This window comes from Megalopta genalis, chromosome 9 (genome assembly GCF_051020955.1).
Source record: "Megalopta genalis isolate 19385.01 chromosome 9, iyMegGena1_principal, whole genome shotgun sequence".
In the NCBI taxonomy this organism is placed as follows: Eukaryota; Metazoa; Arthropoda; class Insecta; order Hymenoptera; family Halictidae; genus Megalopta; species Megalopta genalis.
Genome location: NC_135021.1, coordinates 12,215,490 through 12,241,493, shown reverse-complemented (window position 1 = coordinate 12,241,493; position 26,004 = coordinate 12,215,490). Strand labels below are relative to the sequence as shown.

The following is a 26,004-nucleotide window of genomic DNA, read 5'->3' as shown; positions in this document are numbered from 1 at the left end:
AAAGTTACTTCGAATGACCTCAGCTACCGGCCATTTCCGGTTGTTAACATAATTATGGAGCATCCTGTACACATTGCCAACTGTACACAAGTGTAGATTATTTATTACCACATTCTATTTGCACTGAATCTTTAAAAATACCACCGATGCCGGGACATCCTGTGCATTGAGATCGACGATTCCAGAATGGAAAGGTTCAGCGACTCGCGCCGCTCGCAAAATGTTCAGCTGGTAATGATACCGCGATGATTTACGCAACACGACAGAACTCGCCTAATAGGCGAGTCCATCTTGACGCGTATAATTTCGCCGGCCGATTCCGATCGCGAAAGAGGCAATTACGCATCGATCGGTTCCCGGGGCTCGGTTCCGTGCCGCTCGTAGATTAAAGCATATCATCGGCGTCGTTACAGTTATTTAATGGTGAACAGTGGCGATGGTTGCGCTCGATTTACACGCGTGTAAATAATCATTGCCGATCCGATCGGGCCGGGACCGATCCGGATCGTGATCCATCGAGATCGTTCTCAATACATTGTATCAGGAGGCCTTTAATCGTCCGCCGAATGCTCCCGTAGGCCGGAAATTAATTTGTTTTCCCTTTTTCCCCGACGGGATCGGTATTACAGAGCGGAAGCTCTCTCGCTTATCCGTCCGCGAAATTACTGGCATTTGGGGCGTCGACTCGGGACTAATCGTTTTTCGGGTGTTGCTAATTCGATGGCCGCGAACGAGCCAGTTATAATTGGTCGACTCGTAAACGGGGCATTCTGTAATTATCTCTGAACGAGGTATAAAAATACGGATGAGTACACGCGACGTCCTCCTCGACGCCGGGCCACTCGTGCGCGCGGCTCCTTCTTGCGAGCCACGGACGGCGTCGTTTTTGAGTGGCATGTCTCTCGAGTGACTCACTCCCGCCGAGGAACAATAAACCGTTCCTTACTTATTGAACCGCCGCGTAAACGTATCTTGAAAGAGTTATGCCTCTGTTTTGCATTCTCGAGTCACAGTTTCCGAGGAAGACGCCGGTTCACGGGAAACCATGCGACTCCGCTTCGGCGACCTGTCTCGGCACCGTTTCCCGTCGTGGAATGCGAGCGCACGATCCTCGGCATTGTCTGTGTTTTCTTTTTATTCTGACGCAGTTTCCGATGGAGATTATTCTGCGACTTAATTTACAATAACGTGCGGAATATATGATACATATATTGCATCGGCAGGTTGCATTCTCTTAGGAAGGAATGCAGTTAATTCTTCCTAATTGACGATCAGCTTGTGCACGAAAATGGTGCGATTATTCGAGCCTTGCGGCTCGTTTTTATAGTTGCTGACAATCGGTAACTATAAAAATGAGTCGCAAGGCTCGAATGATCGTATCTCCTGTTCCCCAATTGTCCATTTTTGTGCGCAATCTCAGTGCGAATTAGAGAGAATTTGCTGTATATGCTGTTGCAAGCAGTTGCTATAGGTTTATGGAGACAATTAATCGATTGAAATGATCGCAGAAAGAGTGCGATGAGATTAATAATTGTGTCTTTTCTTCCCAAATGATCTATTTTTTTTTTTGTACACGCTGACCATCAATTAGGAAGAATTTATTGTATATGCTGTTGCCAGCAGTTGCTGTAGGTATATGAAGGAGACGATTAGTCGATTGAAATGACCGCAGAAAGAGTGCGATGAGATTAAAAAAGGAAAGGTAAATTAAAGGATGGGCTCCTGCCAGCGTCATTCGCAATTCTCTGGTGGGAGGATACCGATCAAAATGATAATAAAGCCATCGTTTTTAGAAGAAGCATGATTCTAAATCGGTTATGATATACAAGTACAGTTAATTCTCCCTAATGGACACGCAACTTTGGTAACAAAAATGGACAATTTGGGAAGAGGAAGTGCGATTGTTGAAGCCTTACGGCTCGTTTTTATAGTTGTTGACAATTGGTCATTATAAAAATGAGTCGCAAGGCTCGAATGATCGTATCTCCTGTTCCCCAATTGTCCATTTTTGTGCGCAATCTCAGTGCGAATTAGAGAGAATTTGCTGTATATGCTGTTGCCAGCAGTTGCTGTAGATTTGTGGAGACAATTAGTCGATTGAAATGACCGCAGAAAGAGTGCGATGAGATTAAAAAAAGAAAGGTAAATTGAAGGATGAGCTCCTGCCAGTATCATTCGCAATTCTCTGGTGGAAGGATATCGATCGAAATAATAATAAAGCCATCGTCTCTAGAAGAAGAATCATGATTCTAAATCGATTATGATGTACAAGTCTAATAAAACGGAATGCACGCTATCAAATCCGGATTAGAACTTTTAAACACTTATGAGAAAAATGGTAGCTGGTGGAACGAAAGAGAGCACAGACATGAAAACAGCTCGATTATGATGAAAAATATAAATATTGACTCTAGTTATGTGGTATAGTACTCTATCCGATCATCTATTTTTACAATATTCTGTCATCCAAACGTCTCTTTATCCAAGCATTGTATCGTTTATATTCATTGTCACCTAAAAGAGGACTTGCATGACATTTTCAGATAATGGAATGTTTTGTTATCAGGATATGATAAAAATAACCGTTCAAATAAGATCGTCTCTACAGTCACAAGAAAACTGTCAATATAGCACAGCTCTCGAAATAATTTCTAAAAATGCTGAAATCTTTTGGTATTCTCACTAATGGTCAGCTTCCTATTAAAAGCTCTTTTACAGTTTCTTACCGATTCTGTCGCAGTGCTCCGTCCCTCGGTAATTTTCGCGTTTCGTTCGGCGCGCACCCGGAAATATTAAGTCGGCCGTTTTACTTTGTCATCTCCGGTTCATCTCGACTGTCAACGGGGCTGCATTATGAATGCGAGGCAATTTAAAATTCATTAGAACAAGCGGGAACACTGTCGGCACCCCCTTGGCCTGTCACTTCGACCTAGCCGGAGCCAGCCTTTGCTACCGTTTTCCCCGGCTTGGAGGGGATAATTGTTCGTCACTGGAACTGCTTCGGAGGAGAACAGAGACGCGAGAGCCAATCTGCCCCCAGCCTCTCTTGTTTATTTAAATAATGCACAGGGGTGAGCCCCGGAATGGATGACTACAAAGCCCCGAGAACCGCTACAAGACTCTCTCTCTTTCTCTCTCTCTCCCTCTCTCTCTCGTTCTCTCTGTTCTGCTCTGCTCTCTCTCTCTCTCTCTCTCCCTCTCTCTCTCGTTCTCTCTGTTCTGCTCTGCTCTGCTCTGTTCTGCTCTCTCTCTCTTTCTCTCTCTCTCTCTCTCTCTCTCTCTCTTGGAATACAGCCCCCGCGACAACCGAGCCAATCCACCTGTCACGGCCCGGAACATTAGCTACAGCAGTTCTGCGCTACTCGCGACTTCCCCAGCTTTTTTCTCGGCCGAGGATCGTTTCGCGATACACCACCCCTTTGCCGTACTCCCTTTAGGCATCGCTTTCTTCCGAGAAACACGCGGGGAACTCTCTTCTTTTGATTTCTAGCGACTGCGTGGGCGGCTCGAGCGATTTTAGAACACGAATGTCGAGCTGTTGGTCCTTGTTTAACACGTTCGCTAGCTGCGTGACTAGCGCACACAGTTATATTTATTGTATTTATCGTATTAACACTTTATGTACCGGAAGCCTATTAGTAGGCTTTACAATGACCGAATTGTATCTACAGCGGCGGCCATATGAGCCGTTTATTTTGAAAGTGGCATAAGTCATTTTACCGTATTGAAAAGTGGTGATTTATACTGAGAAAAATATATATAGTATAGTAGTATAGTAGTATAGTAGTAGTATAGTAGTAGTATAGTAGTAGTAGTATATATAAAGTATAGTAGTAGTATAGTAGTAGTATATATAAAGTATAGTAGTAGTATAGTAGTAGTATATATAAAGTATAGTAGTAGTATAGTAGTAGTATATATAAAGTATAGTAGTAGTATAGTAGTAGTATAGTAGTAGTATATATAAAGTATAGTAGTAGTATAGTAGTAGTATATATAAAGTATAGTAGTAGTATAGTAGTAGTATATATAAAGTATAGTAGTAGTATAGTAGTAGTATATATAAATATATATAGAAAAATACATATATATAATGATTATTTATACTGAGAAAAATATAAGTATCCTGAGATAATAAATACAAGTAAATCTTCTCGAAAGTTAGCATCCATATTTTTAAACGTGTTAAAACGCAAACCCTTAAATATGTCGACTTAAAAACAAAGTGACTTATGCCACTTTTAAAATAAACGGCTCATATATTTACGTACACTTGAGAAATGGTGTAAGTTTCTTTTTAAAAGTGGACTAAACGATTCAAATTTTTTCTTAGATAATAGAAGCATTAGTCTTCTAAACAATGATTATAATACTTTTTTAAAATTTTTATATTGTTTGGAGTGGCAAAAAAAAATTGAAAAGCTCAATGTTTTTTACCTTTTTTGCTAGAACCTATAATGAAAATTTTAAAAATGCGTTTTGTAGATCCTGGTAATTTGTATGCGTACTGAAAATTACATCGAAATCTGTTGCCGCATAATCAAGCTACAGCCACTGAAATATGTAAAAATTAGCTGTTTTCGGTGGAAATTCGCGAAAAACTGCGATTTTCGCGATCTTTAAATGATTGCAGCTCCTGTCGCGGTCAACCGAGTTCGATAAAATTTTCAGCATATTTTCAGCATATATTCGTTATAGGCTCTCACAAAAAAGTTAAGAAACATGAGTTTTTCAACTTTTTTGTAATAAGTAATATCATAAGTATTATCAAAATGTTTAAAAAATATTATAGTCATCGTCTAGTAGAGTAGTCCTCCTATTATCTAAAAAAAAAATTCGAATCGTTTAGTCCAGTTTTTACAAACTTATGCCGTTTTTCAAGTGTACGTAAGTATATGGAGGCCAGTCTAACTGAAGCACGATAATTCTGAAACTATAACTTCAAAAGAACTCGTTACATCGTATTAATACAAATAATTTGACAGATTATGGATCAGATTACTGTAGCTTTCGAAGAATTTCTTAAGGATTTTTTCGATGTTAGAAAATCTATTAGGAAATACGTTGTATCCTCTTATATATATGAAATATGATAAAAATGTCAAAGAGAAGCTACATATTCTCTCAATATCATGCTATGCTATGCAATTTGCAATCATTATAATAATTAAAATTCATTTGATAATTCTTTATGTGAAATTCAAAATCGTAACAAGTAGAACTGAATCTTCTGAGCTAACTATGATGATCTATAAATTTTAGAAATACTTTATGGATAGTATTACGAACTTTATAGATACTATCATATTTTTAAAAACTGATAATAATTAATAGAGACAGAGAAATAATGTATTTCCAATCTAAATCCATTCCTTACAATTACTGACATTTTTCACGCTGTTAATAATAATAATAATAATAATAACTTTATTAATCGACTGGATAACCCTTTGTTACGGTAAGAGAATAATTAATATATATATATATAGCAGTCACAAAGACTGTATTTATTTAAACAGTTACGCCGTTTTGATTATAATGCATGCTGGAATAAAAAAAATTGATTCAATCATTTCTTAACACAGTAACGTCCGGGTGACTAAAAATAGTCATTTTCTTGATTGCTCGTGGGACGTAATTTAAAAGAAAAGAAAAAACCAATCGTAAAATTTATTTGTGCAATCGAATCTGAATGAATTCTATTTTGAATGTGAATCAACATACCTAATAATTTAATTTAACTGTCTGATATTTCATCAGTTATATCCATTTTTCTGAAGTGACGCAACAACCTTGAAATATACCGGCTACGCTCAAAAGTTCTCGCACAAACAGCGCGGACAGTATTCTGTTGAGAAAGTAATTTGAAAATTCAATTTGTTGAAAATAACAAATTTAGGACCAGTCATTTGACCGGTGACGGCAGGTTCGGTGTTGAACAACACCGAGACAAATATTTGAATCGAATACAGATGATAGGCGCCTCCAGGGGTTGAGAAGACACAGACTCTTTACCTGGCCAAGTCGGCCAAATATAAATCAATCTTCGGCTTCTAATTGAATTTGGACTTCGGGATTCGGTTCGTAAGCCCCCGCTATCGGCAAGTTTTCCATGGAAAGAAGAGAATAATAGAGCGGGATCGGGATCGGGATCCGAGGCGGGAATAGCGATGAGAAGGGAGGGCGGGGGTGCGGGATCCAGGGGTGGATCAATCGCACCTACCGACCGGAATAGCCTCTTCTTTATAAATGAGAGAACGAAGGGGGTGGACGTTCCAGGGATGGGACGAGTTTCGAGGCTGCAGTTTAGATATTCACCGGTTGATTACCGTCCCGATGGGGTGGGCCCACGGAAAAGGGGAATCCCCCGGAGGACGCTAACTCGACAACTGACAAATTAGCCCGCCGCCACGACGACACTTGCAAAATGGGTCGACAAGAAGATGCCCGGTTTCCGCTCGAATTTGACGCGGCCCCGGCTCGATGAGATTCGAGCTTCTGTAGCCGGAGTCAATTCTCCCGCTAGACAGCCTGAACGATACGCTCACCCTTGCCGGTTATCGGTCACCCTCGACAACCCTTCGATCGGCAATCTTGATCGATTGCTCGACCCTGATCGCCCGGTGCTTTCACGCGTTTTATATTAATTACGATTTTATACCGAATTTTGGCGAAATCTTTTTGTTGGAATAGCCAATTAAATCATACCTCGAATAAACAAGTGAGTGAGCATGCGCAGGATGAATGAGCAGAGTGGCGCAGTGGAAGCGTGCGAGGGCACTTCTAATGGGACAGTTAATTAGTTATAGTGTTAAATGTAGAGTATTAATGTTAATAATAAAGAACAATTTACTTTAATCATCCCCAGTATTCTAACACTTTTTTTTCTCGAATTTTAGAGATTCAACGGAGAGAAGTATTGTTGATCTTTTAGAGCTAGATCTTCTGGATCGATACTTCTTACATCAGAACTTTTTACATCGATGTATTTATGTCTACATAGAAAAGAGTGTTGAAAATTGTATTTAATTGTTATACAGTAATCATGAAAAAATTTACTGAGTATAGGAAATGGTCACAACCCTTTTTAATACTTCGTACCTTGTGCGCAAAACATCTCAATTTCTCGGTTAATATTGTCTTCATACATATACGACGAGTATACTTTTGTCGAAAACAAAGTTGCACCAAAAAAATCGCAGCCGAGTTTCTTTTGTTTTAAATTAAAGGAAGAGGATCAAACTTCATTCGGCTGTAAACGACATCTTGGTAAAAATTTTACAAAGCACGTGCATTTTGTCAAACTTGGCATTTTTTAATATCAAAAACATGGCTTTACATTTAAAGAGTTACTGTAGTGAGGGTGCATCAAATATAAAATCTAGAAACATTATCTTAAGGTAGAGGTTCCAAGCTTTAATTTAAAAAAAAAGTCATCGACCTACGATAATTTTTCGCGGAGTTATCGTCAGTCGAAGGTAGCCAATTTTTATCCAACTTTTTTCTATGCTATAATTTGTTCAAGGAGCATACAAGGTGAGTCACAAATTAGTCCCCGCAATTTTTGGAGATGTCCGATGGTCTGACAACAAAATGATTTCTATCAAAATTAATTAGTATTTAACCGGAAAGAAATTGCAATTGCTTAAATTTGAAAACAAATTGATTTTCGATAAAAAACAAGGTCACCGTTATATTTTTAAATGAAAGTAGATAATTTTAACTTATGGAATTCAACGACCTGCTAATTGATGACTTTCATATCATATTGAAGAAAAAATTGCCATTAATCAATTATCACAATATTTGAAAAAATTCAGCGATACATAACACCAAGGCCTCGCATGTAAAAATAAACAAATGATCGTAAACATTACAAATGCTCATTTATTCACTTTCAGACCTTAACGCATAAAACAAAAGAAAAATTTATATAAAACCAAATATTGTGACAATCGATTCGTGACAATTTTCCCTTCAACATCATCCGAAGGTCATCATGTAGCAGGTCGTTGAATTCGTCTCGACGTCGCCTATAATACTATGAAGTTAAAATTACTTAGTTTCATTTAAAAATATAACGGTTACCTTGTTCTTTTATCGAAAATCAATATGTTTTTAAATTTAAACAACTGTAATTTCTTTTCAGTTAAATACTAATTAACTTCGGTAGGAATCATTTTTTTTTGTCAGACCATCGGAACGGCCGAAAAATCGTGAGGCTAATTTGTGACTCACCCTGCATATGAACAATTGCATCGATGAAATTCGTCTGATCGAATACTTTGCTTCAGGAGCGAGTTTTAATTTCGCCTTGCAAAAATATGGAAGACTGCAGTACTTACGGAACGACTGGGTACGTGCGAAAGAAAAGGGTTGTCCCCGGATCGATGCGCGGAGGTGGAAGTCCCGAATTCAGCGTCAATTAGCGTGGCTGTCACAGATCCGCGAGTCGGAATCGCGACGATTAATTCGGGGTCTGTCGTCGACAATCGTTTAAGTTCGAAAACGATTTACACCGGTCTACCGTCGCGGCGCGGCACGAGGTTGAAGCGTGTCGAGTAAGAAGGGTGAGTTTGCATTCAGGGGGTAGCGTAGGGAAGGGGGTTGAAACCGCTCGTTTATCAGTAACCGACTCTAGTGAAAGCGACACCGAGCCTCTACGCCGCACGAATAACAATCCCCCGAACCCCCTGTGTCGGTCCGATACGGAAAGTATTGCCCCAGCCAGCCCTTATGGTCGTCTACCTACCTCGGACATAATTTATCCTACCTCGTGCCTTTCCTTCTTTCTACCGCTCCCTCCCCCTTCCTCTCTTTTTCTATCTTTTTTTTTCTATTTTCAATTCACTTAGGACCCGACGAGAAATTTCCTGGGTTTAAAACACCCCCGCTTCGAAACCGTCCTATCCCCCCTGCCGCCTACCTCTGTCCCCCTCCCTCCCTCACGCACCCACGAACCGCGAACTCGAGACGTCGCCTCTGATTTCCGACGATTTCACGTTTCAACGTTTAAACGGTAATTGCTCGAAACCCAGAGTTTTCACGGCTGTGTTTTTATTTCGATTTTTTCGTTTGCTGTTAAGGGGGGCGGGCGGAAGTTGGTCGAAGCCGTCGAGAGAATTGCGCGCGATTCTCATTTAATAAAGGAGAGCGGTGTCGGCTAACTTTCGGGAGATGCGGATCGACCTGGCCGAACTGTGCTCGTGCACCGAGCCGAGTAACATAATATTCTAAATACTATTTCTTAGACTTCGTCTTTCGAAAGTTCGGCACGAAGATTTTTATTTCTCTCTGTGCTCGGTGCTTTTTAATTAATGGAAAAAAATGTCTATATAAGAGAAATATCTAAATTTCTACATCGACGAAGAAAAATGTGTATGTGACTCTGGTGTTTCTACATGGTCGAACAAAAACATTTGTATGACTCTAGTGTTTCTACATTGTCCAACAGAAATATTTGTATGACTCTAGTGTTCCTACATTGTCGAACAGAAATATTTGTATGACTCGAGTGTTCCTACATTGTCGAACAGAAATCTTTGTATGACTCTAGTGTTCCTACATTGTCGAACAAAAATATTAGTGTAACTCTAGTGTTCCTACATTGTCGAACAGAAATATTTGTATGACTCTAGTGCTCCTACATTGTCGAAAAAAATATTAGTAGGACTCTAGTGCTCCTACATTGTCGAAAAAAATATTTATATGACTCTAGTGTTCCTACATTGTGGAACAGAAATATTTGTATGACTCTAGTGCTCCTACATTGTCGAAAAAAATATTAGTATGACTCTAGTGTCCCTACATTGTCGAAAAAAATATTTATATGACTCTAGTGTTCCTACATTGTCGAACAGAAATATTTGTATGACTCTAGTGTTTCTACATTGCCGAAAAAAATATTAGTAGGACTCTAGTGCTCCTACATTGTCGAAAAAAATATTTATATGACTCTAGTGTTCCTACATTGTCGAACAGAAATATTTGTATGACTCTAGTGTTTCTACATTGTCGAAAAAAATATTAGTATGACTCTAGTGTTCCTACATTGTCGAACAAAAATATTTGTATGATTCTTGCATTCCTACACTATCAAATGAAAATATGTATCTGACTCTAGTATCTATAAATTATGAAATAAAAATATATATGCATTATCAGCGTAGTTAATTCGCAATTAAAAATACGTAGGACTATGAAAATCCATAGTGTACGAGCCTGGTTGGACAAGTGCAATCTAAATTGCACTGCACGCTATCTACATGGAGAAATACACCCATTTTGCTTATTATAAGGTAAACAAAAGTTCCTTCATTTCGCTGTCACTTGTAGAGATACCGAAACCAAAGAACACACTATCCTTATTGCAAAAGTCACGAAACAGAAACGTGTGTAAGAGACTAATACTTTTCTAGTCTTCGAAGCGACCCTAAACAATTGAAGACCCACCCGATTCAGCTTTTACGTTAGCGCATCGATATCAAATTAATTCACAGTACGTTTAAAAAAAATCAAGAACCTAGATTAACCGTGGCATCAAGTTGTCAAAGATAAGAAATCGTGGACTCGAGAGTGGCCGAAGGTAGAAAGCTCACGTATCTTCGAGGACCTCCAGGGAACGATGTCTCAAACGTCCACGAGGGAACCACGGCGTAACGCACCTGCAACAAAATTCCATGTCCGTGCAAATGTATCGACCCCCATGGTGCGGGGGTGGCCGGCTCTGCGACTCGTACGTGGGCGACGCTTGCGGCACGCGTGTGCCACTGGGACGATAAGTTTGTCATAGCCAATTTATACAATTGGCATGGCGGCCTCCTCCGGTATTTGCCACTGGGGAGCCACGAATTTATGGCTAATGTCCCACCCTCTCTCGGCCCGCCGTATGTCTCTCCTCGGTCGGCCCGTGAAAAAATAACCGCCATTTCCGCGTGGGAATGATGGGGCACGTCGTGACCGCTAATCCTCGCGATGATTCAAACCGAGAAGCGATACCTGCGAACCTTGACTTTCGTGTCCCGAGTAATTACCGCGTGATCTGTATTCTTTGGTATTGTCCGGGGTCGTTTGTTGTCTACCGAGAAGCTGGAGGAGTGCTGGATGAATTTATTATTTCGCAAACTGACAATTGATTAAACCCCATGCTCTACAGGGGTGAGTAACCCAAATCGTACGATTTAAGACATTCATCGATGTATTAACATCAAAACTACCAAGCTCGGATTTATCTAAACTTCCTACAATTTTTATTATAATGTGTGCTTGAATGAAGAAGTTTATATAAAAATTTCTGACGAAAATATTTTTATAGCATCAGGAATTGCGAAAGAAAAAATCGGGAACCAGCTATTTTGACTGGTTCGGTAGTTCTAGTGTCAATTAAATAGGATGATTTGCAGCTTTAATAATTAGTAATATCAGTAAGACAACTTACCTCAGATATTATTATTTATTCCGCGTTCTTTTTCAAATAACACGGTTCATTAGCTGTAAACATTTATTTAAGAATCTATATATAAGTATATACATATAAATAGAAGTATGTATATATAAGTATATACAAATATAAGTATATGTAAGTATATATAAATATAAGTATACTCAGAACTTACATACTACTTATCTGATTTTTAAAAGGGCTTGTCAATAAACGAATACAAACTCAAGACCACTGAATTTTTGTCCTCACCTGCAAACCAGTCTTAAGTTTATGTTACTGCCTCTAGATGCTACTAATATACAATAGTTTAAGAGAAATATAGGAGGTACGATTTAGCAGACCACACAAATTAGGCAACCTTCCTCTAATATCGTGTCTCACTCACTGTAATAAAGATTTCGATCATAATTTAGTAAATATGGGTGTTATTCACTTCTTTTCATTTCAAATGGAATTCGAATTTCCTGTTATCGATATTTCGCAATTAATGATAATCACTGTAGCTGTGAAAGAAATCCTAGTGGATCCGATGATGAATTTAAAAGAATCGAGAGAAGAACAAATTAAGTTTACGCATGTGCTTATTTGGTCTAATATTCTTGAGTACTGCTATGTCTATTCGATAATAGCGTCTCAACTGCAATTGGCGCAGCTTGAGTATATTAATCGGTTCTCCAGACGCTCTTGTCCTATCCGGACATGTCTCCCGGCAATTGCTTTCTATTTAGATTAAATTCTCTGATAACTTGAGAAGAGGAAATACAATTATCCAAGCCTCGCGGCTCGTTTTTATTTTGTCGACAACTATAACAACGAGCTCCAAGGCTTGAATAATCGTATCTCCTCTTCCCAAATTATCCATTTCTGCATACAAGCCGAGGGACAATTGGAGAGTATTTACCGTATTGCTGAATACGTACACCGTACATTATGATTTATTTCAACTGCTACGTAGACTGTCCAAACTAGCTACCTAATTACAACTAATTATTTAAAATGTTACACATAAAATTTACAGCAGACGTCACGACGTTCGAAGATCTCGCGAATCACCCAATATTCTCCTTCCCATTTTGTAAAAGGATGCGCTTTATGAAATATTGTAATCACGGAGACCGTGGCGAGAGAACAAGCGCGTTACAAGTCCGAGGTCGCGAGAAAGGATTACAGGCGAATGAATGGTCGTTCGCCAGGAGAAATAAATGTGTTACGTGTGATCAGATCTCCCGAAGGAGATATCCAAGGGCGGTTCGTGATGTCGCATGCGAATGGCCATGGCGATTCGGGCCACGTACCGCTGCTAACCGTTAATAAAAGCTTAAAGGACATTATCGTAAGCATTCGTCGGGACATTAAAAAGCGCACGTGCCGTTAACGGTGGGCCCTCGATGCAATTTTAAACAGCTATTTCCGGCCGCTGCCACCTACCGTCCTCGGTGACACATGTCTCCGATGTTGTTACACGGATCCGAGGGATCCGCCCGCCTGAATACCAATCGCAGGGGGATCATGCGGCAAGGGTGATGCCTCTCTGACCCGGGGACGTGTCCTTCGTGCAATCAAAACAAACACTGCCGCGAGTCCGATATTCGTCGGGGTTTACTCTCTTCTTGCCCCTTCATTAACCCTTGGGACACTTGTTTGCCTGGCTAATCATTTAACCAAGACCCTCTCCTAAATTGAAAATACCTTTATGGTATTAAAAACGGTCTCTGAGATCTGGGAACGCTGATCGGATCGCATTAGACCTCTTTGATCCAGGGTTGGGCAATATTTTATTCGGATGACGGATCAGAGGTAATCGACGAATAATATTTTATTCAACATTAGCGAATATATATTTTATCGAATAAAAATTTATCTAGATAACAATTTTAGCCGAATAATAATAATAATTTGAATAAAAATTCGAACAAAATATTCGACAAAATATTCGATAGAAAGAATTCGTTCGAATAATTATTTAAGAAAAAATATTTACTCGAAACGATTAGAATAATTCACCTTTTACAAATCTTGTATCAAAAATAATGCCTCGGGGGGGGGGGGAGACTTAAATAATGGGAAAAATGAGTAATATATCGTGATCTTTTGTAATGTTCATGCCTTTTGTGCAAGATGTACAGTCCCAATGCCTTCGGTATGTCGACATTCGTCCTCAAAGGATTAACAAAGTAGTAACAGTATGTGCACCCCTTTTACGATACGATAAAATCCCTGTCACGATGAACAATCGCTTTCTGAATAATTTTTCTATAGCTTGTACGAACTAAGTTAAATTTTGAATGCAGATCCGCACGAACATTTATACAGGGTGTCCAAGGTTTTAACGTTCAAATTTTGTCAGTATATTCTATGGCACGAAGCAAGAAAAAAATGTTACGTAAACATAGGTCATATAGAGCTTTATTAAGAAGTTATAACAAAACTTCAGAATAGGATTAATAATGCGTTCAATGAAATGAAAGAGAATAGAAACGAAATTCGCACGGTCAGAAATTCGATCTTCGATCGATGTCAATCATGTATTGTCAATAACGATAGACATTTCGAAATGTATTAATAAACACAGCTTGCATAAACACACGGCACGTGCTGATCTATTCAAGCCAATGCTGGCAGTAACAGCAAGTTGATTACTATTCCTATATTCTGAATTTTTGTTATAACTTCTTAATAAAGCTCTATATGACCTATGTTTACATAACATTTTTTTCTTACTTTGTGCCATAGAATACACTGATAAAGTTTGAACATTAAAACCTGGGACATCCTGAATAATCGGTCTGCAGATTCTTCTAAATATAATAAAATAGAATTGACCGAATCGAATCGAGCATTGAATTAAAAAGTGAATCGGAAAGTCTTCCAGAGACATCGAAAATCGTCGCATAAATCGTGAATGGAACAAGGAACGCAATTAGCGGCTACGGGAATGAAGTTTCGCGAAAACAATAGGCACGAAGTTGCGTCGGGGGTGGCAGAGCAGAAAGAATGTGTGCGCAACGAGTCCGGCGAGGGAGGTGTAGCGTGTTTAGTGGTTTCGGATCAATAGGGAGGCGATCCGAAAGAGAAAAGAGAAGTGTCCATTATGGCATTAAGCGCGCGAGAGGGTCTCCGGTCTCATGGGGAGAAAAGTTTTGGCAATGATTAACCGAAGTCCCGGACTCTCCGGCGGCCTTCGGCGGCCTTCGATGAGTCGACGCCGATGGAACTCGCCTCGCTTGATTTACCAAGAATAATTGTGTCCCGACGGCAAGTTCTCGTCGCGGAACTTCGCTGCGGGAGTGCTCGATCAGATTCCGTGAGCCGTGATACGACAACCTGATATTTCATTTTTGTTGGCAGATGAAGGAACGATCTTGATTTCTGACGAATCTTCATATACTTCTTGATCCACGAATCATCCATTATTTTGTTCAAAATGTATATTATTTTTTCTCTCTCTCTATTTATTTGAATTTAGGATATTTTATAGTAATAAACATGGGAGGCAACCATTATACACGATAGAATCAACAACTCTAGCGTTGCGAAATTGATTAATTTCAACAATCCGCGATCTGGTTTTTCTCTGTATTAATCCTTTAGATAATTATATAATATATGTTAATAATAATTATTAATCCTTTAAATAATAATTAAGAATCCTTTACATAAGATTCTTAATTTAACTGACATTTATACTAACGACGTCGACTTGTTCATTAATAATTTTAATAAATTTAAAACTCGACTATATATATATATATATATATATATATATATATATATATATATATATAATGTTATTAGAAGCTAGGATGTCTAGTTTGTGTTTGATTTGTATACTATAATAAAAATTATTTCTTAGCTTTCTTTTTCGTTATAATTTGCATTTTCACTTTTATTTTTATTAACATTTTATTGTTGTTATTATTATTACTATTATGTTGAATTTATGTAGAAAAATTGAAAGGAAAATTGAAAAGTCAGCTGTATAATGTTATCAGAGATTGGGATGTTTAATTTGTGTTTGTTTTGTATATTGTAATAAATATTGTTTTCATTTTCATTTTCATTATTATTTCATTAATATTATTACGTTGAATTTATGTAGGAAAATTAAAAAGAAAATTAAAAAATCAGCTGTATAATGTTATCAGAAACTAGGATGTTTAATTTGTGTTTGCTATGTATATTGTAATCGAAATTGTTTTAGCTTTCATTTTCATTTCCGTTATTATTTCATTATTAATATTACGTTGAATTTATGTAGAAAAATTAAAAGGAAAATTTAAGAATCAGCTGTATAATGTTATCAGAAATTAGGATGTTTAATTTGTGTTCGCTATGTATATTGAAACCAAAATTGTTTCAGCTTTCATTTTCATTTTCGTTATTATTTCATTATTATTATTACGTTGAATTTATGTAGAAAACTTAAAAGGAAAATTTAAAAATCTGCTGTATAATGTTATCAGAAATTAGGATGTTTAATTTGTGTTCGCTATGTATATTGTAATCGAAATTGTTTCAGCTTTCATTTTCATTTTCATTATTGTTTCATTATTATTATTACGTTGAATTTTTGTACAATAATTAAAAGGATATCTGACCCGTTGATGCTAAATAAATTAAATTGGTCGAAGAACAGAGAGGAAAATTATTTCGGAGCAGCATCGATTTTTGAGGTAAAAGATATTTGAGGGACAACTTAATATTAAACAAATCGATTAAAGGATTTGAATTAAAATTAAAATATTAATGTAGAATTAATCGCTGGTTGGTAGCTCGCGCTCGATTTCGAAAGGAGAAGCGAATGGAGAAAACAGTGAAACAAACGGCCGGGGAAAATCAGACAGTCTGTCGAACCTGTCAACAAACCCTGAAGAGATCAATCGAGCCAGGAAAATCTGGAAATTCTATCTGCTAGGTCCGGCCTGCCGACAAAATTCGCCCAGTATCTACAGTCCTCCAGAATTTTTCCATCTACGCTCGGACGCCATGCTGAGGGGACATTTTGGCTCGGTGGATCTTATACGGGGTCTTTTCAACCCTCTGTTCCGAAGGAATCTGACTGCAAGTCTGTCACAACATGAGTTTTCATAGAAATTTTCCTTACGAAATATTATTCAATCCGCCGAACTTCATCTGAAAGACAAATCAACTTTGGGATTCATTGCCACGTTTCAATATTTTTGCAGATACTGCATGTATCTCGCCACGAATACATCGTAACGAGGTTTTGTGGGGTTAGTTTTACTCGGACTAATTGTTATCGCATTTCTTCGTCGTTGAGAAGAATTTCTTTCTGCTGATTTTTATGCAAAATTATAGCGTATTACATTTTTTTCGTGAAAATTCTTCATCGATTCGTTTCGATTCGCTGTTCATTCAACATAGATCATTGTTGTAGCGTTGCGAATTTGTGCAAAGAATGATTCCCCAAAGTCGATTTTAACTGATGATAAAAGAATTTCCGTGCATCGAAGTTATAAATAAATATCATTTTCGCAGCGTCGGTGCGATGTACAGACGACAGCGACAGAAAGAAGGTAGAGGGTGTATTTTCCTGGCTCAGGGACATTTTCAGGACAGGTAAGTGAGATTCACCGCTCGATCACCGTCTGCTCCGATCGACAGCGATTACTTAGTAACGGAAACTTGTGCACGGGTTCGATGAAATAGATTCGTTATGCGATCCACGAGCGAATAAATCAGCGCTAATGTAACGCTTCATAGAAATTTGGGTCCGAAGAGCCCGGGAATCGGTAGATTTCCGAATCAAGGTCGCTCCAAAGGTCACGCCGCGAAAGTTCCCTCGTAATATTGAAAGTTGCTCGTCCCCAGAGGTAGCCAGCATAGGCGAGAGGAACGTTGAACCGAAAATCAACTGTTCGACAGAGCCCATTGGGTACTTTGGATGGTACCCGAGTCCATCGAGTCGCAGCTTTCTGTTGATGGCGAACGGGATGGACATGCAGGTCCGGGGGGTGGCGGATTGCTCCCCTAGAAACACGAAGCCACCGATCAGGGAGCCCAACATGCCGGAGAAACAGGAGAGGAAGGAGGAGAAGGAGAAGAAAAAGAAGAAAAAGAAGCCGGTGATGCGTGTGGACGGCTCAGAGAATTTCCCGGATGTCGTTGCTGTGGAGGGACAACCGCATCTTCAGGACGCCCAAGGTGTCAATTATCGGTACCAGTGGGGCATTAAGATCCCGGAGGAACCTCAAAGCCGAGCGACTCAGACCGCTCACAGGGAACAGATCTGGGGCAAAGGTTTGTACTTGACTCCTTGTGCTTGACCCTCCGCTGTCCCATGTTTTGTGTCCCACATGTTTTTTTTTATTGACATAATGACACTGTATATTTTGATTGATATTGATGTCCTCACGTTACCAGACTCGCTCTTTATAATAAAATACAATATATAATATATATATAAGACATAAAATAAATATAAAATATATATAATATACAATATATTATATCTATATTATATCTATGTGCTATACCCCAAATAGTGTCTCAAATAAATAGTTATTAAAATGGTAACAAGAATAAATTATGTTGTATTATATGTACATGTATAATATATGATACATATAATATATTATATATTACATTTTATATTCTATTATATAGGGTGAGTCTGGTGCTATACCAAATAGTGTCTCAAATAAATAGTTATGAAAATGGTAACAAAAATAAATTATGTTGTATTATATATGATACATATAATATATTATATATTACATTTTATATTCTATTATATAGGGTGAGTCTGGTGCTATACCAAATAGTGTCTCAAATAAATAGTTATTAAAATGGTAACAAAAATAAATTATGTTGTATTATATATATATATATATAATACATGATACACATAATATATTATATATTACATTTTATATTTTATTATATAGGGTGAATCCGGTAACGTGCAGATATAAAATATCTCATAAAATATTCATTGTATGAAAAAATGTTTCAGATAAAAATTGCCCGATTTACAGAGGGGCACATAGTACTGTAATCAGCTTTAAGTTATTTTGCTTTTTTATCAAGATATGACAGTCAACATCAATTTTTAAAATGTAATGGTTTATAGTTCTTTTCGAATTTGGATAAAGTATTCAATTCTACATGAAAAAAAGTACTATACCAAATAGGGTCTAAAATAGACAGTTACTAAAATATTAGCAAAAATAAATTATGTTACATTAGACACCTTCATTTATGAGCGGCCGGTCAGTATTGGTAATTATTTGGCCAATATTACAGTAATTATTTATTTTAATGTAACTTTCACAGTGTAACTTTTTCATGTAGAATTCATACTACCACATACGAACTGAAAGGGCTAACAGTATACAAAGAAAGACAAACCTGGATAACGATTATAATATTAAATAATTAAATTAATTCCGGAATGCATGAAATTAATTTCGCATCCTAACGCAAACGTTTCATCCAGTATGCGACATCAATCTCGGAAGAGCAAGTGGTCTCGTTGCGACGATGAGCACCTCGGACAAGGAGAAATCCACCGCGAAACCCGAGTTAGAAACTCAGACAACCCAGCCGATAGGACCCGGTATAGTCGAGGATACCAAAACAGCAGAACCGGCGGACAACTTGGAAACCGAGCAGAAGGTCCGGGAGGCAGTAGCGACTTCGGCGAAGGAGGATTCGCCGGGCGACGAGGACTACAACGTTCCCGCGGGGACCGACTTCGACGCGGAGATCTCAGCTTGGAAGGACCTAGTCCTGAAGTCCAAGGTGCCCATAGACACCACCAGAAAGGACGACTTCGTGCAGGCGAATGAGTCGATCGATTTGCTGAGCATTCGTCCGGAGCCACCGGAGCCGAAGTTGGACATTCAAGCGGTTCCAACGGTAGACCCTGAGATCCTGAAGGATGACGAGGTTGAAGGGGACAATACGAAGGAGATGAAGACTCCTATGAAGAAGCTGGATGGGAAACGGATTGGAGAGGTCCACAAGATAGACAACAAGAAGCTGCACACGCTGCAGTCGTCACGTTTCGGACGGTTTGAGGACAACAACTACTCCGAAGTTAGGTCTGAAGGTTCGTGGACGTGGTCAACCATGAACAGGCTGGCAAGGGCGAATATCGTGACCTTTTCGACCAGTTCCGATGGCGACTGGTCCGATGCTGAGAGAGTCAACGATGTTAAACGCTGGAAAACTCCACCAGCTACAGAGAGTGCTAGTCCCAGCAGTACAGAAGCGAAGGCAGCCGAGAACACGCAGGAAGCTGCGAGTCTGGACCAGATGCAGACTCCGGAGTATCAGTTTCATCAGACGGATATCGATGCAGAGTTTGCAGACAGTCTGAACGCTATTGCGGAAAGAGAGATGGAGATCTCTTTGCAAGGAACGCATCAGGATCAGGAGATCCAGGATGTTTCGATGAATCTTCGCGAGAGGAAGGATTCGAGGTCGCTGAAGTCTGAGGACTCCTATCAGCAGCATGCTAATAACTTCACGCAGTACGAGGACGATTACGTGGCCGGGTACGAGTCAATACCTATAGAATCGGGGCCAGGTGAGTTATTTGTGGACTTCGTGTGAGTGGATTAGCATTGTATCACCATTATGAGTGATACAATGAAATAATTCTGTGGCTGCTGGGAAAAATGCCGCAGGTCACATGTTATCACTTCCAAAATATTGGGTTGGCAACTAAGTAAGTACCGATTTGTTCAATGAAATAAAAAATGTTTTTTTTACTTGGAATGAAGTTTAATCTGTAATGTATTTTCCATTTTGTTCGATGACCTTTCGCCATCTCTCTGACAACTTGAAAATTCCACGCTCGTAGAAAGTCTGATCCTTTCCGGCCAAAAACTGAGTTAAGTGAGAATTCACAGCGTCATCATCATTAAAAGTTTTACCACGAAGAGAGTTGTCCAGGAATCGAAATAAGTGGTAATCCGATGGCGCGAGATCAGGGCTATATGGTGGGTGTAACATCAATTCCCAACCAATATCCATCAATTTTTGCCGAATGGACAAAGACGTGTGCGGCCTAGCATTGTCCTGCTGGAAAATGACACCTTTACGAGTGACCAATTCTGGTCGCTTTTCCTTGACCGCTGCATTCAATTTGTCCAGTTGCTAACATTCACGGATAATAAAAAATAACATAATAATAATAATAATAATTTTATAATATAACATTTACGGATATCGTAAAAATGGGAGTGAGAGACATCTATAACTGAAATCGGCATTTACTTAGTTGCCAACCCAATATTATCGCTCAAAATTCTCATCGCCCATGGTTCGCATTAGTAGCGTTTTAACGTTTTAAATTGCATCATTTTTTGCAGTCTATATAAATTTGTTTTCGCGATGCTTTTTATCATAAATGCGTAAATCTTATATGCTACAGTTCAATTAATGCATTAATTGAAAGCTTTTTAATTAATTAATTAATTAATTTATTTATTTATGCATATATACGAATAAAGACCCATTTTTTATAATACAGAACACAAAGCTAATACTAATACAGAATCGGCGAATCAGCGGTTTACGTGAACGGATATGTCTATTTTGCCGCTGTTGTCATTAACAATTTGAAGTGTCCTGTAAAAAAGGTCAATCGCACTAAATCTCGATGAGCAGAATGAGGTTGTAAAGGGCAGTGCTAATCGAGCGAATCGAGAAGGTCAGAGTTAGACATGCAGCGTTTTTTCTTAACACGTTCCGTGCCACGTGTACCACCGATGGTACACGCAGACATATTTATTTAATGCGCCGAAAACATATATTTTATGACAAAATTTAATTCTGTAAAATATATTTCCACCAAAATAATGACGCATTATAAAAAATGCAGTATAAAACAAAGCACATAAGTTTGTTTAATTGTTACATATACAATAATTAATAATTACATGCAATGGTTGACTTTGTTAAGACAATACTTAAAAATGACTTTCTCGGGCAATTGCTGCAAAACGTCGTCACTCTTATAGTTTTTATGTCTTGCTACTTCAGTCCCTCGTTTTTTACTTAACCAATTCGAATACAGCAGGTTCTTTTTCCGAGAAGAGTTTCTGACTTTTACAATCGAACTGATCGCAGCGCTAAGTAGCTACTTATGCTATCGCAGCTAACTACTTACGAATTGATGATGTTATGAAATATTGTGCCATAATATGACAATCTTTAGTCAAAACGTCAAATGGCCTGGACGACAAGTCCAGCAAAAACGGCTTGACACGGAACGTGTTAAAGTCACAGAATTAATCGGTTATCGATCCGATCGACAGCGCGGACGATTACTTTTCAGAGAAGTCCGCGAAAGAGGAGCGCAAGAAGGAGCAGCAATCCGCGGAATGGGCCGAGAACAGCGACGCTTTCGAGAAGGAATCCGAAGAGCCTCCAGCCTTGAGCGATAACTATGTCAACGACGGCGAGTACATTAGGTTGCCAGGGGATCCTTACCCTTACAGCAAGCAGTACTTCGAGACGTGGAGAAAGGCCACACACGAGATCGACATTGGCCCGATCGTTGAACAGAAGAAGCCGGAGATCGAGGCAGAAACTCCGATCGGTGACGCGAGGACCAGAAAGCTTGACATTCTGCCACCTGCCAGGAGCGTGTCCCAAGACGCCGTGCAAAACCGTGACCTGTCTCGAGGCAAAGGTGTGCCTGACTAGAGCGATAGGTGTCAGCCTGCGAAGCCTTAAAGAATATTTTCGAACGATCATCTATTTTTGACGATGAATTTATGGAGCCGAAAATTCAGACGTCCAACTAAATCAGTTTCTTCTTGTGTTGTCCTGTCCCTCGTTCGAGATCAAATATAAATATTCATCCATGATCATTGCCGTGTTTATTGAGACCCGAGAATGTCGAAATTGTATATTATTCATTATGAGGATTTAACAGATTAAAGATTAGACGAATGCCAGATTAAAAGATAAGTATTTCAGTGGAATTGCGGAGGAAACTGGACTCACGATTAAGTAAGAGCATGTCAGTGTTTTCCTGCTTCTGGCAAACAGTATTCGGTCAGAGCGAAACAAAATTCCCGTATTCGTATCTCTGCTCGCAATGCAGTGTTTCCAAAAATATCTTCATTTACGACGAAGACGGATATGAGCCGTTTATTTTGAAAGTGGCATAAGTCACTTTTTCAAAAAAATCGAGTCAATGGTAACACTAATTACAATTGAACGGTATCTTTTCATAAAAAAAAACGTGTCTCTCTCTCTTATGCCACTTTCAAAATAAACGGCTCATATGTGGAAGCATTGAAAAGTGCTCGCACATTTCTCATCCCATTATTCTAGAAATACCGTTGACCGTACACGCCCATCGCGTGCAATATGCAACACCGTTTTTCGTTTTATGTATACATCCAATTAATTCCTTGAACAATCCAATCGAACATTTTCTGCCAGAAATAGCGCCGTCGATCCTCGTTAAACTTCCACCAACGCGTATCAATTTTTGCAGAAATACCGTGTCCGATAAAGCAGACGATAATCCGGCTATGTTTTCAGCAAACGGAACCAGACGTCCAAGATCCAGGACCGAGAAACGCGCGAGAAAACTGAGCAGGTTCTCCGTGTCATCGTTAGAACGACGTCTAATCCCCGAAAGCCTGCGTCGCGACGCTCCAGAGAAATACGTACTAACGCCTCGGACAACTGCAATGTCCTGGACGAGCAAGACAATAGTGGACGATACGGTGGACGAGTGGCTGTCGAAAGGACAGGTCGCACGGCGAATCCATCAGTGGGCTCGTCGCCGGCAGCCTTTGTGACTCGCTGGTGAGTCCTCCTTCCAAGGACAGAGTAGGACCTCAAAAGGTCACCGATTCGGAAATCCTTGCGGATTCACAGAATTTGCTGCGCTGATTCGGAAAAGGCATCTTTCGGATCTTCCGTCACCATTCCAGTCAATTACAGTTTTACAAAAATTTTAACGATAGATCTGATGTACCAGTTTCATTTAGCCCTCAACCGGACACCCAAATACTGCCAGTTATTGTTTGAGTAAATATTGCGTATTTCGTAATTAGTAAGTGCAAGTAGATTTATATCGAAACTCGATTGCAAACTCGATTAGTTTATAGTGGATTTAAATATTTACATTAACGCATATTAATAATAATTTATTTGAAGTTGCGCGGAGTTACTGGTTAATTAAACAAAAAAACTATTCGATTTTATACTTTGACTGTCGCATCACCCGTGCGTGGATGACGAAATGATTTGCCCAGATTTCAGAATTGACTGTTACGCTGCTATTTTTCTACTTTTGTTTGATTTCTGTCGTATCGAGTTGTTATAAATTTCGGTTTTCCAAATAGATAGCATATAAAAATACCGAAATTACTTGTCGGCAGTCAAAGTGTCACAGAGAGTATGGAGATTGCCCTGATCGGCGTAACAAGATCCATAAGTCTAGACAATTTCTACGAAGTAGATGTCATTTTTCCACTATTGTTTGATTAATGTCGTATCGAGTTGTTATAAATTTTGGTTTTCCAAATAGATAGCATATAAAAATACCGAAATTACTTGTCGGCAGTCAAAGTGTCACAGAGAGTATGGGAATTGCCATGATCGGCGTAACAAGATCCATAGGTCTAGACAATTTCTACGAAGTAGATGCCATTTTTCCACTTTTGTTTGATTTCTGCCGTATCGAGTTGTTATAAATTTCGGTTTTCCAAATAGATAGCATATAAAAATACCGAAATTACTTGTCGGCAGTCAAAGTGTCACAGAGCGTACTGCGATTGCCATGATCGGCGTAACAAGATCCATAAGTCTAGACAATTTCTACGAAGTAGATGCCATTTTTCCATTTTTGTTTGATTTCTGTCGTATCGAGTTGTTATAAATTTCGGTTTTCCAAATAGATAGCATATAAAAATACCGAAATTACTTGTCGGCAGTCAAAGTGTCACAGAGCGTACTGGGATTGCCATGATCGGCGTAACAAGATCCATAAGTCTAGACAATTTCTACGAAGTCGGTGACCCGATGGTTCGCTCTCCTCGTCAGACGCTGCCTTTTTGCTCGCTGCCAGACGGTTGGCAACGCGATAAAGCGCTATAGAACGGCGGGATTGTGCGACGACTTTGTGGATCGCTAGGAAACGATTTCCACGGCGATAAAGCCGGGGATACAAAGTGGATCGGATCGAGGCAGCGTCTGGCTGTATCGTTGATAATTAGAAAAACCAGGTGATACCTGGAACGTTTAATGCACTAGTTCCTGGATCCTGGTCTCGCAAACCGATGATTACGGTTGTTCTTGCTCTAGTCGGGCGTAGGTCGACGGGAACGACCGCTGATCAAACGACGGTCGATCGTAATTAACGTTTCGATCGTGTCTATTTGCGTTACATTAGCGCTGAGTGGATCGCCCTCGTAACAAACGAGACACCGCCGCGCGGCTCGATTAATAAGCTGCCGGCGGAAAGTCATTTTATTACCGAATTACCACGCCGCGGAATAGTCGTTAAAGCCGGCTCGATGTCAGCCCTTAATTGGAGCGGTGTAATTGCGGAACAAAGGCATTATTCGCCGCGGAACACCGGGGCTGCGTTCTAATGGCCGATCGCGACTGCGCGAGCTTTTTCTTCGCGTGGATCGGGCAGAGCGGTTTATCAGCGAATGCCAGCGAAATATTCATTATGCGATAATAAGGAAAAACGATTAATCGAAAAGTTGAACGTTGCGATAGCAATTTTCCTTTTTTTTTTGTTGCGCGCTCTGCTGAATTAAAGAGACCACCTCTAAGAAGAACAGGGTGGCTTCGCGTTGCCGTAACTTCGACAAAAATGATCGTATCGATGTCGTTCGAAAGTCATTTGAAAGAGCGAAATCTCTACATTTAGATGCTTTCCGTAGATTTCAACTATATTATTTCTCGGCTAAGCGAATGATTTTCGAAGTTCTCGATTTTGCAGGATGCTTTGAAGATTTTTCAAAATTTTGTTCGTCTATGCAATGCTGCATGGAGCGAACAAAATTTTAGCGACAAATTACGTTTATGGCAATCGAAAGCGACTACCTTTCTGCGTAAAGTTGGTGTTTCTTGGTTTCGGTGCGATTTTTTTCGGCTGAGTTATTTAAGGTCGAAGCAAGACCGACTCTTTTGGGATCGATTGGCTCGATAAAGTCACTTACGGTGATCGATGATATGTAAATTATTTATTCATTTATTTATTTATTTATTTATTTATTTGTCATTTAAACAGAGACGAGAAACGCGCTCATGACAGACCATACATCGAGTCTGTCGGGTCCCCACATTGGCGGCGGCGACTCGTCATCCCCGCCAATGCACGCGACTAACACCGAACATGCACCCAAAGATGACAGAGGGGGGGATCCCGACCCAGGTTCGTCCCGCGAGGGAACTATCCACCCTGAGCAACGTACTATGCCTGGAAATAGCATTTCGAGACCTAATATGACTACAAGTACTTCAAGTTTCTTCAACAATTATTATTCAATAACTAATTGCATTTCGAAGACTAGCGCCGATGATACGAACAGATTTTGGTAATTCTTTCA

At 39.3% G+C, this 26,004-nt stretch overlaps 1 protein-coding gene across 1 annotated transcript; it reads left to right on the top strand.

Annotated features, from left to right (window-relative positions):
- The first annotated feature begins 16,296 nt into the window (after positions 1–16,296).
- LOC117220737 (uncharacterized) lies at positions 16,297–25,776 on the top strand. Its single transcript, XM_033470990.2, has 7 exons — positions 16,297–16,508; positions 16,943–17,023; positions 17,330–17,704; positions 18,903–19,997; positions 21,753–22,109; positions 22,973–23,242; positions 25,686–25,776. Exons 1-6 carry the CDS (start codon positions 16,430–16,432, stop codon positions 23,233–23,235), a joined length of 2,250 nt encoding a protein of 749 aa, XP_033326881.2. The 5' UTR covers positions 16,297–16,429; the 3' UTR covers positions 23,236–23,242; positions 25,686–25,776.
- The last annotated feature ends 228 nt before the right edge of the window (positions 25,777–26,004 follow it).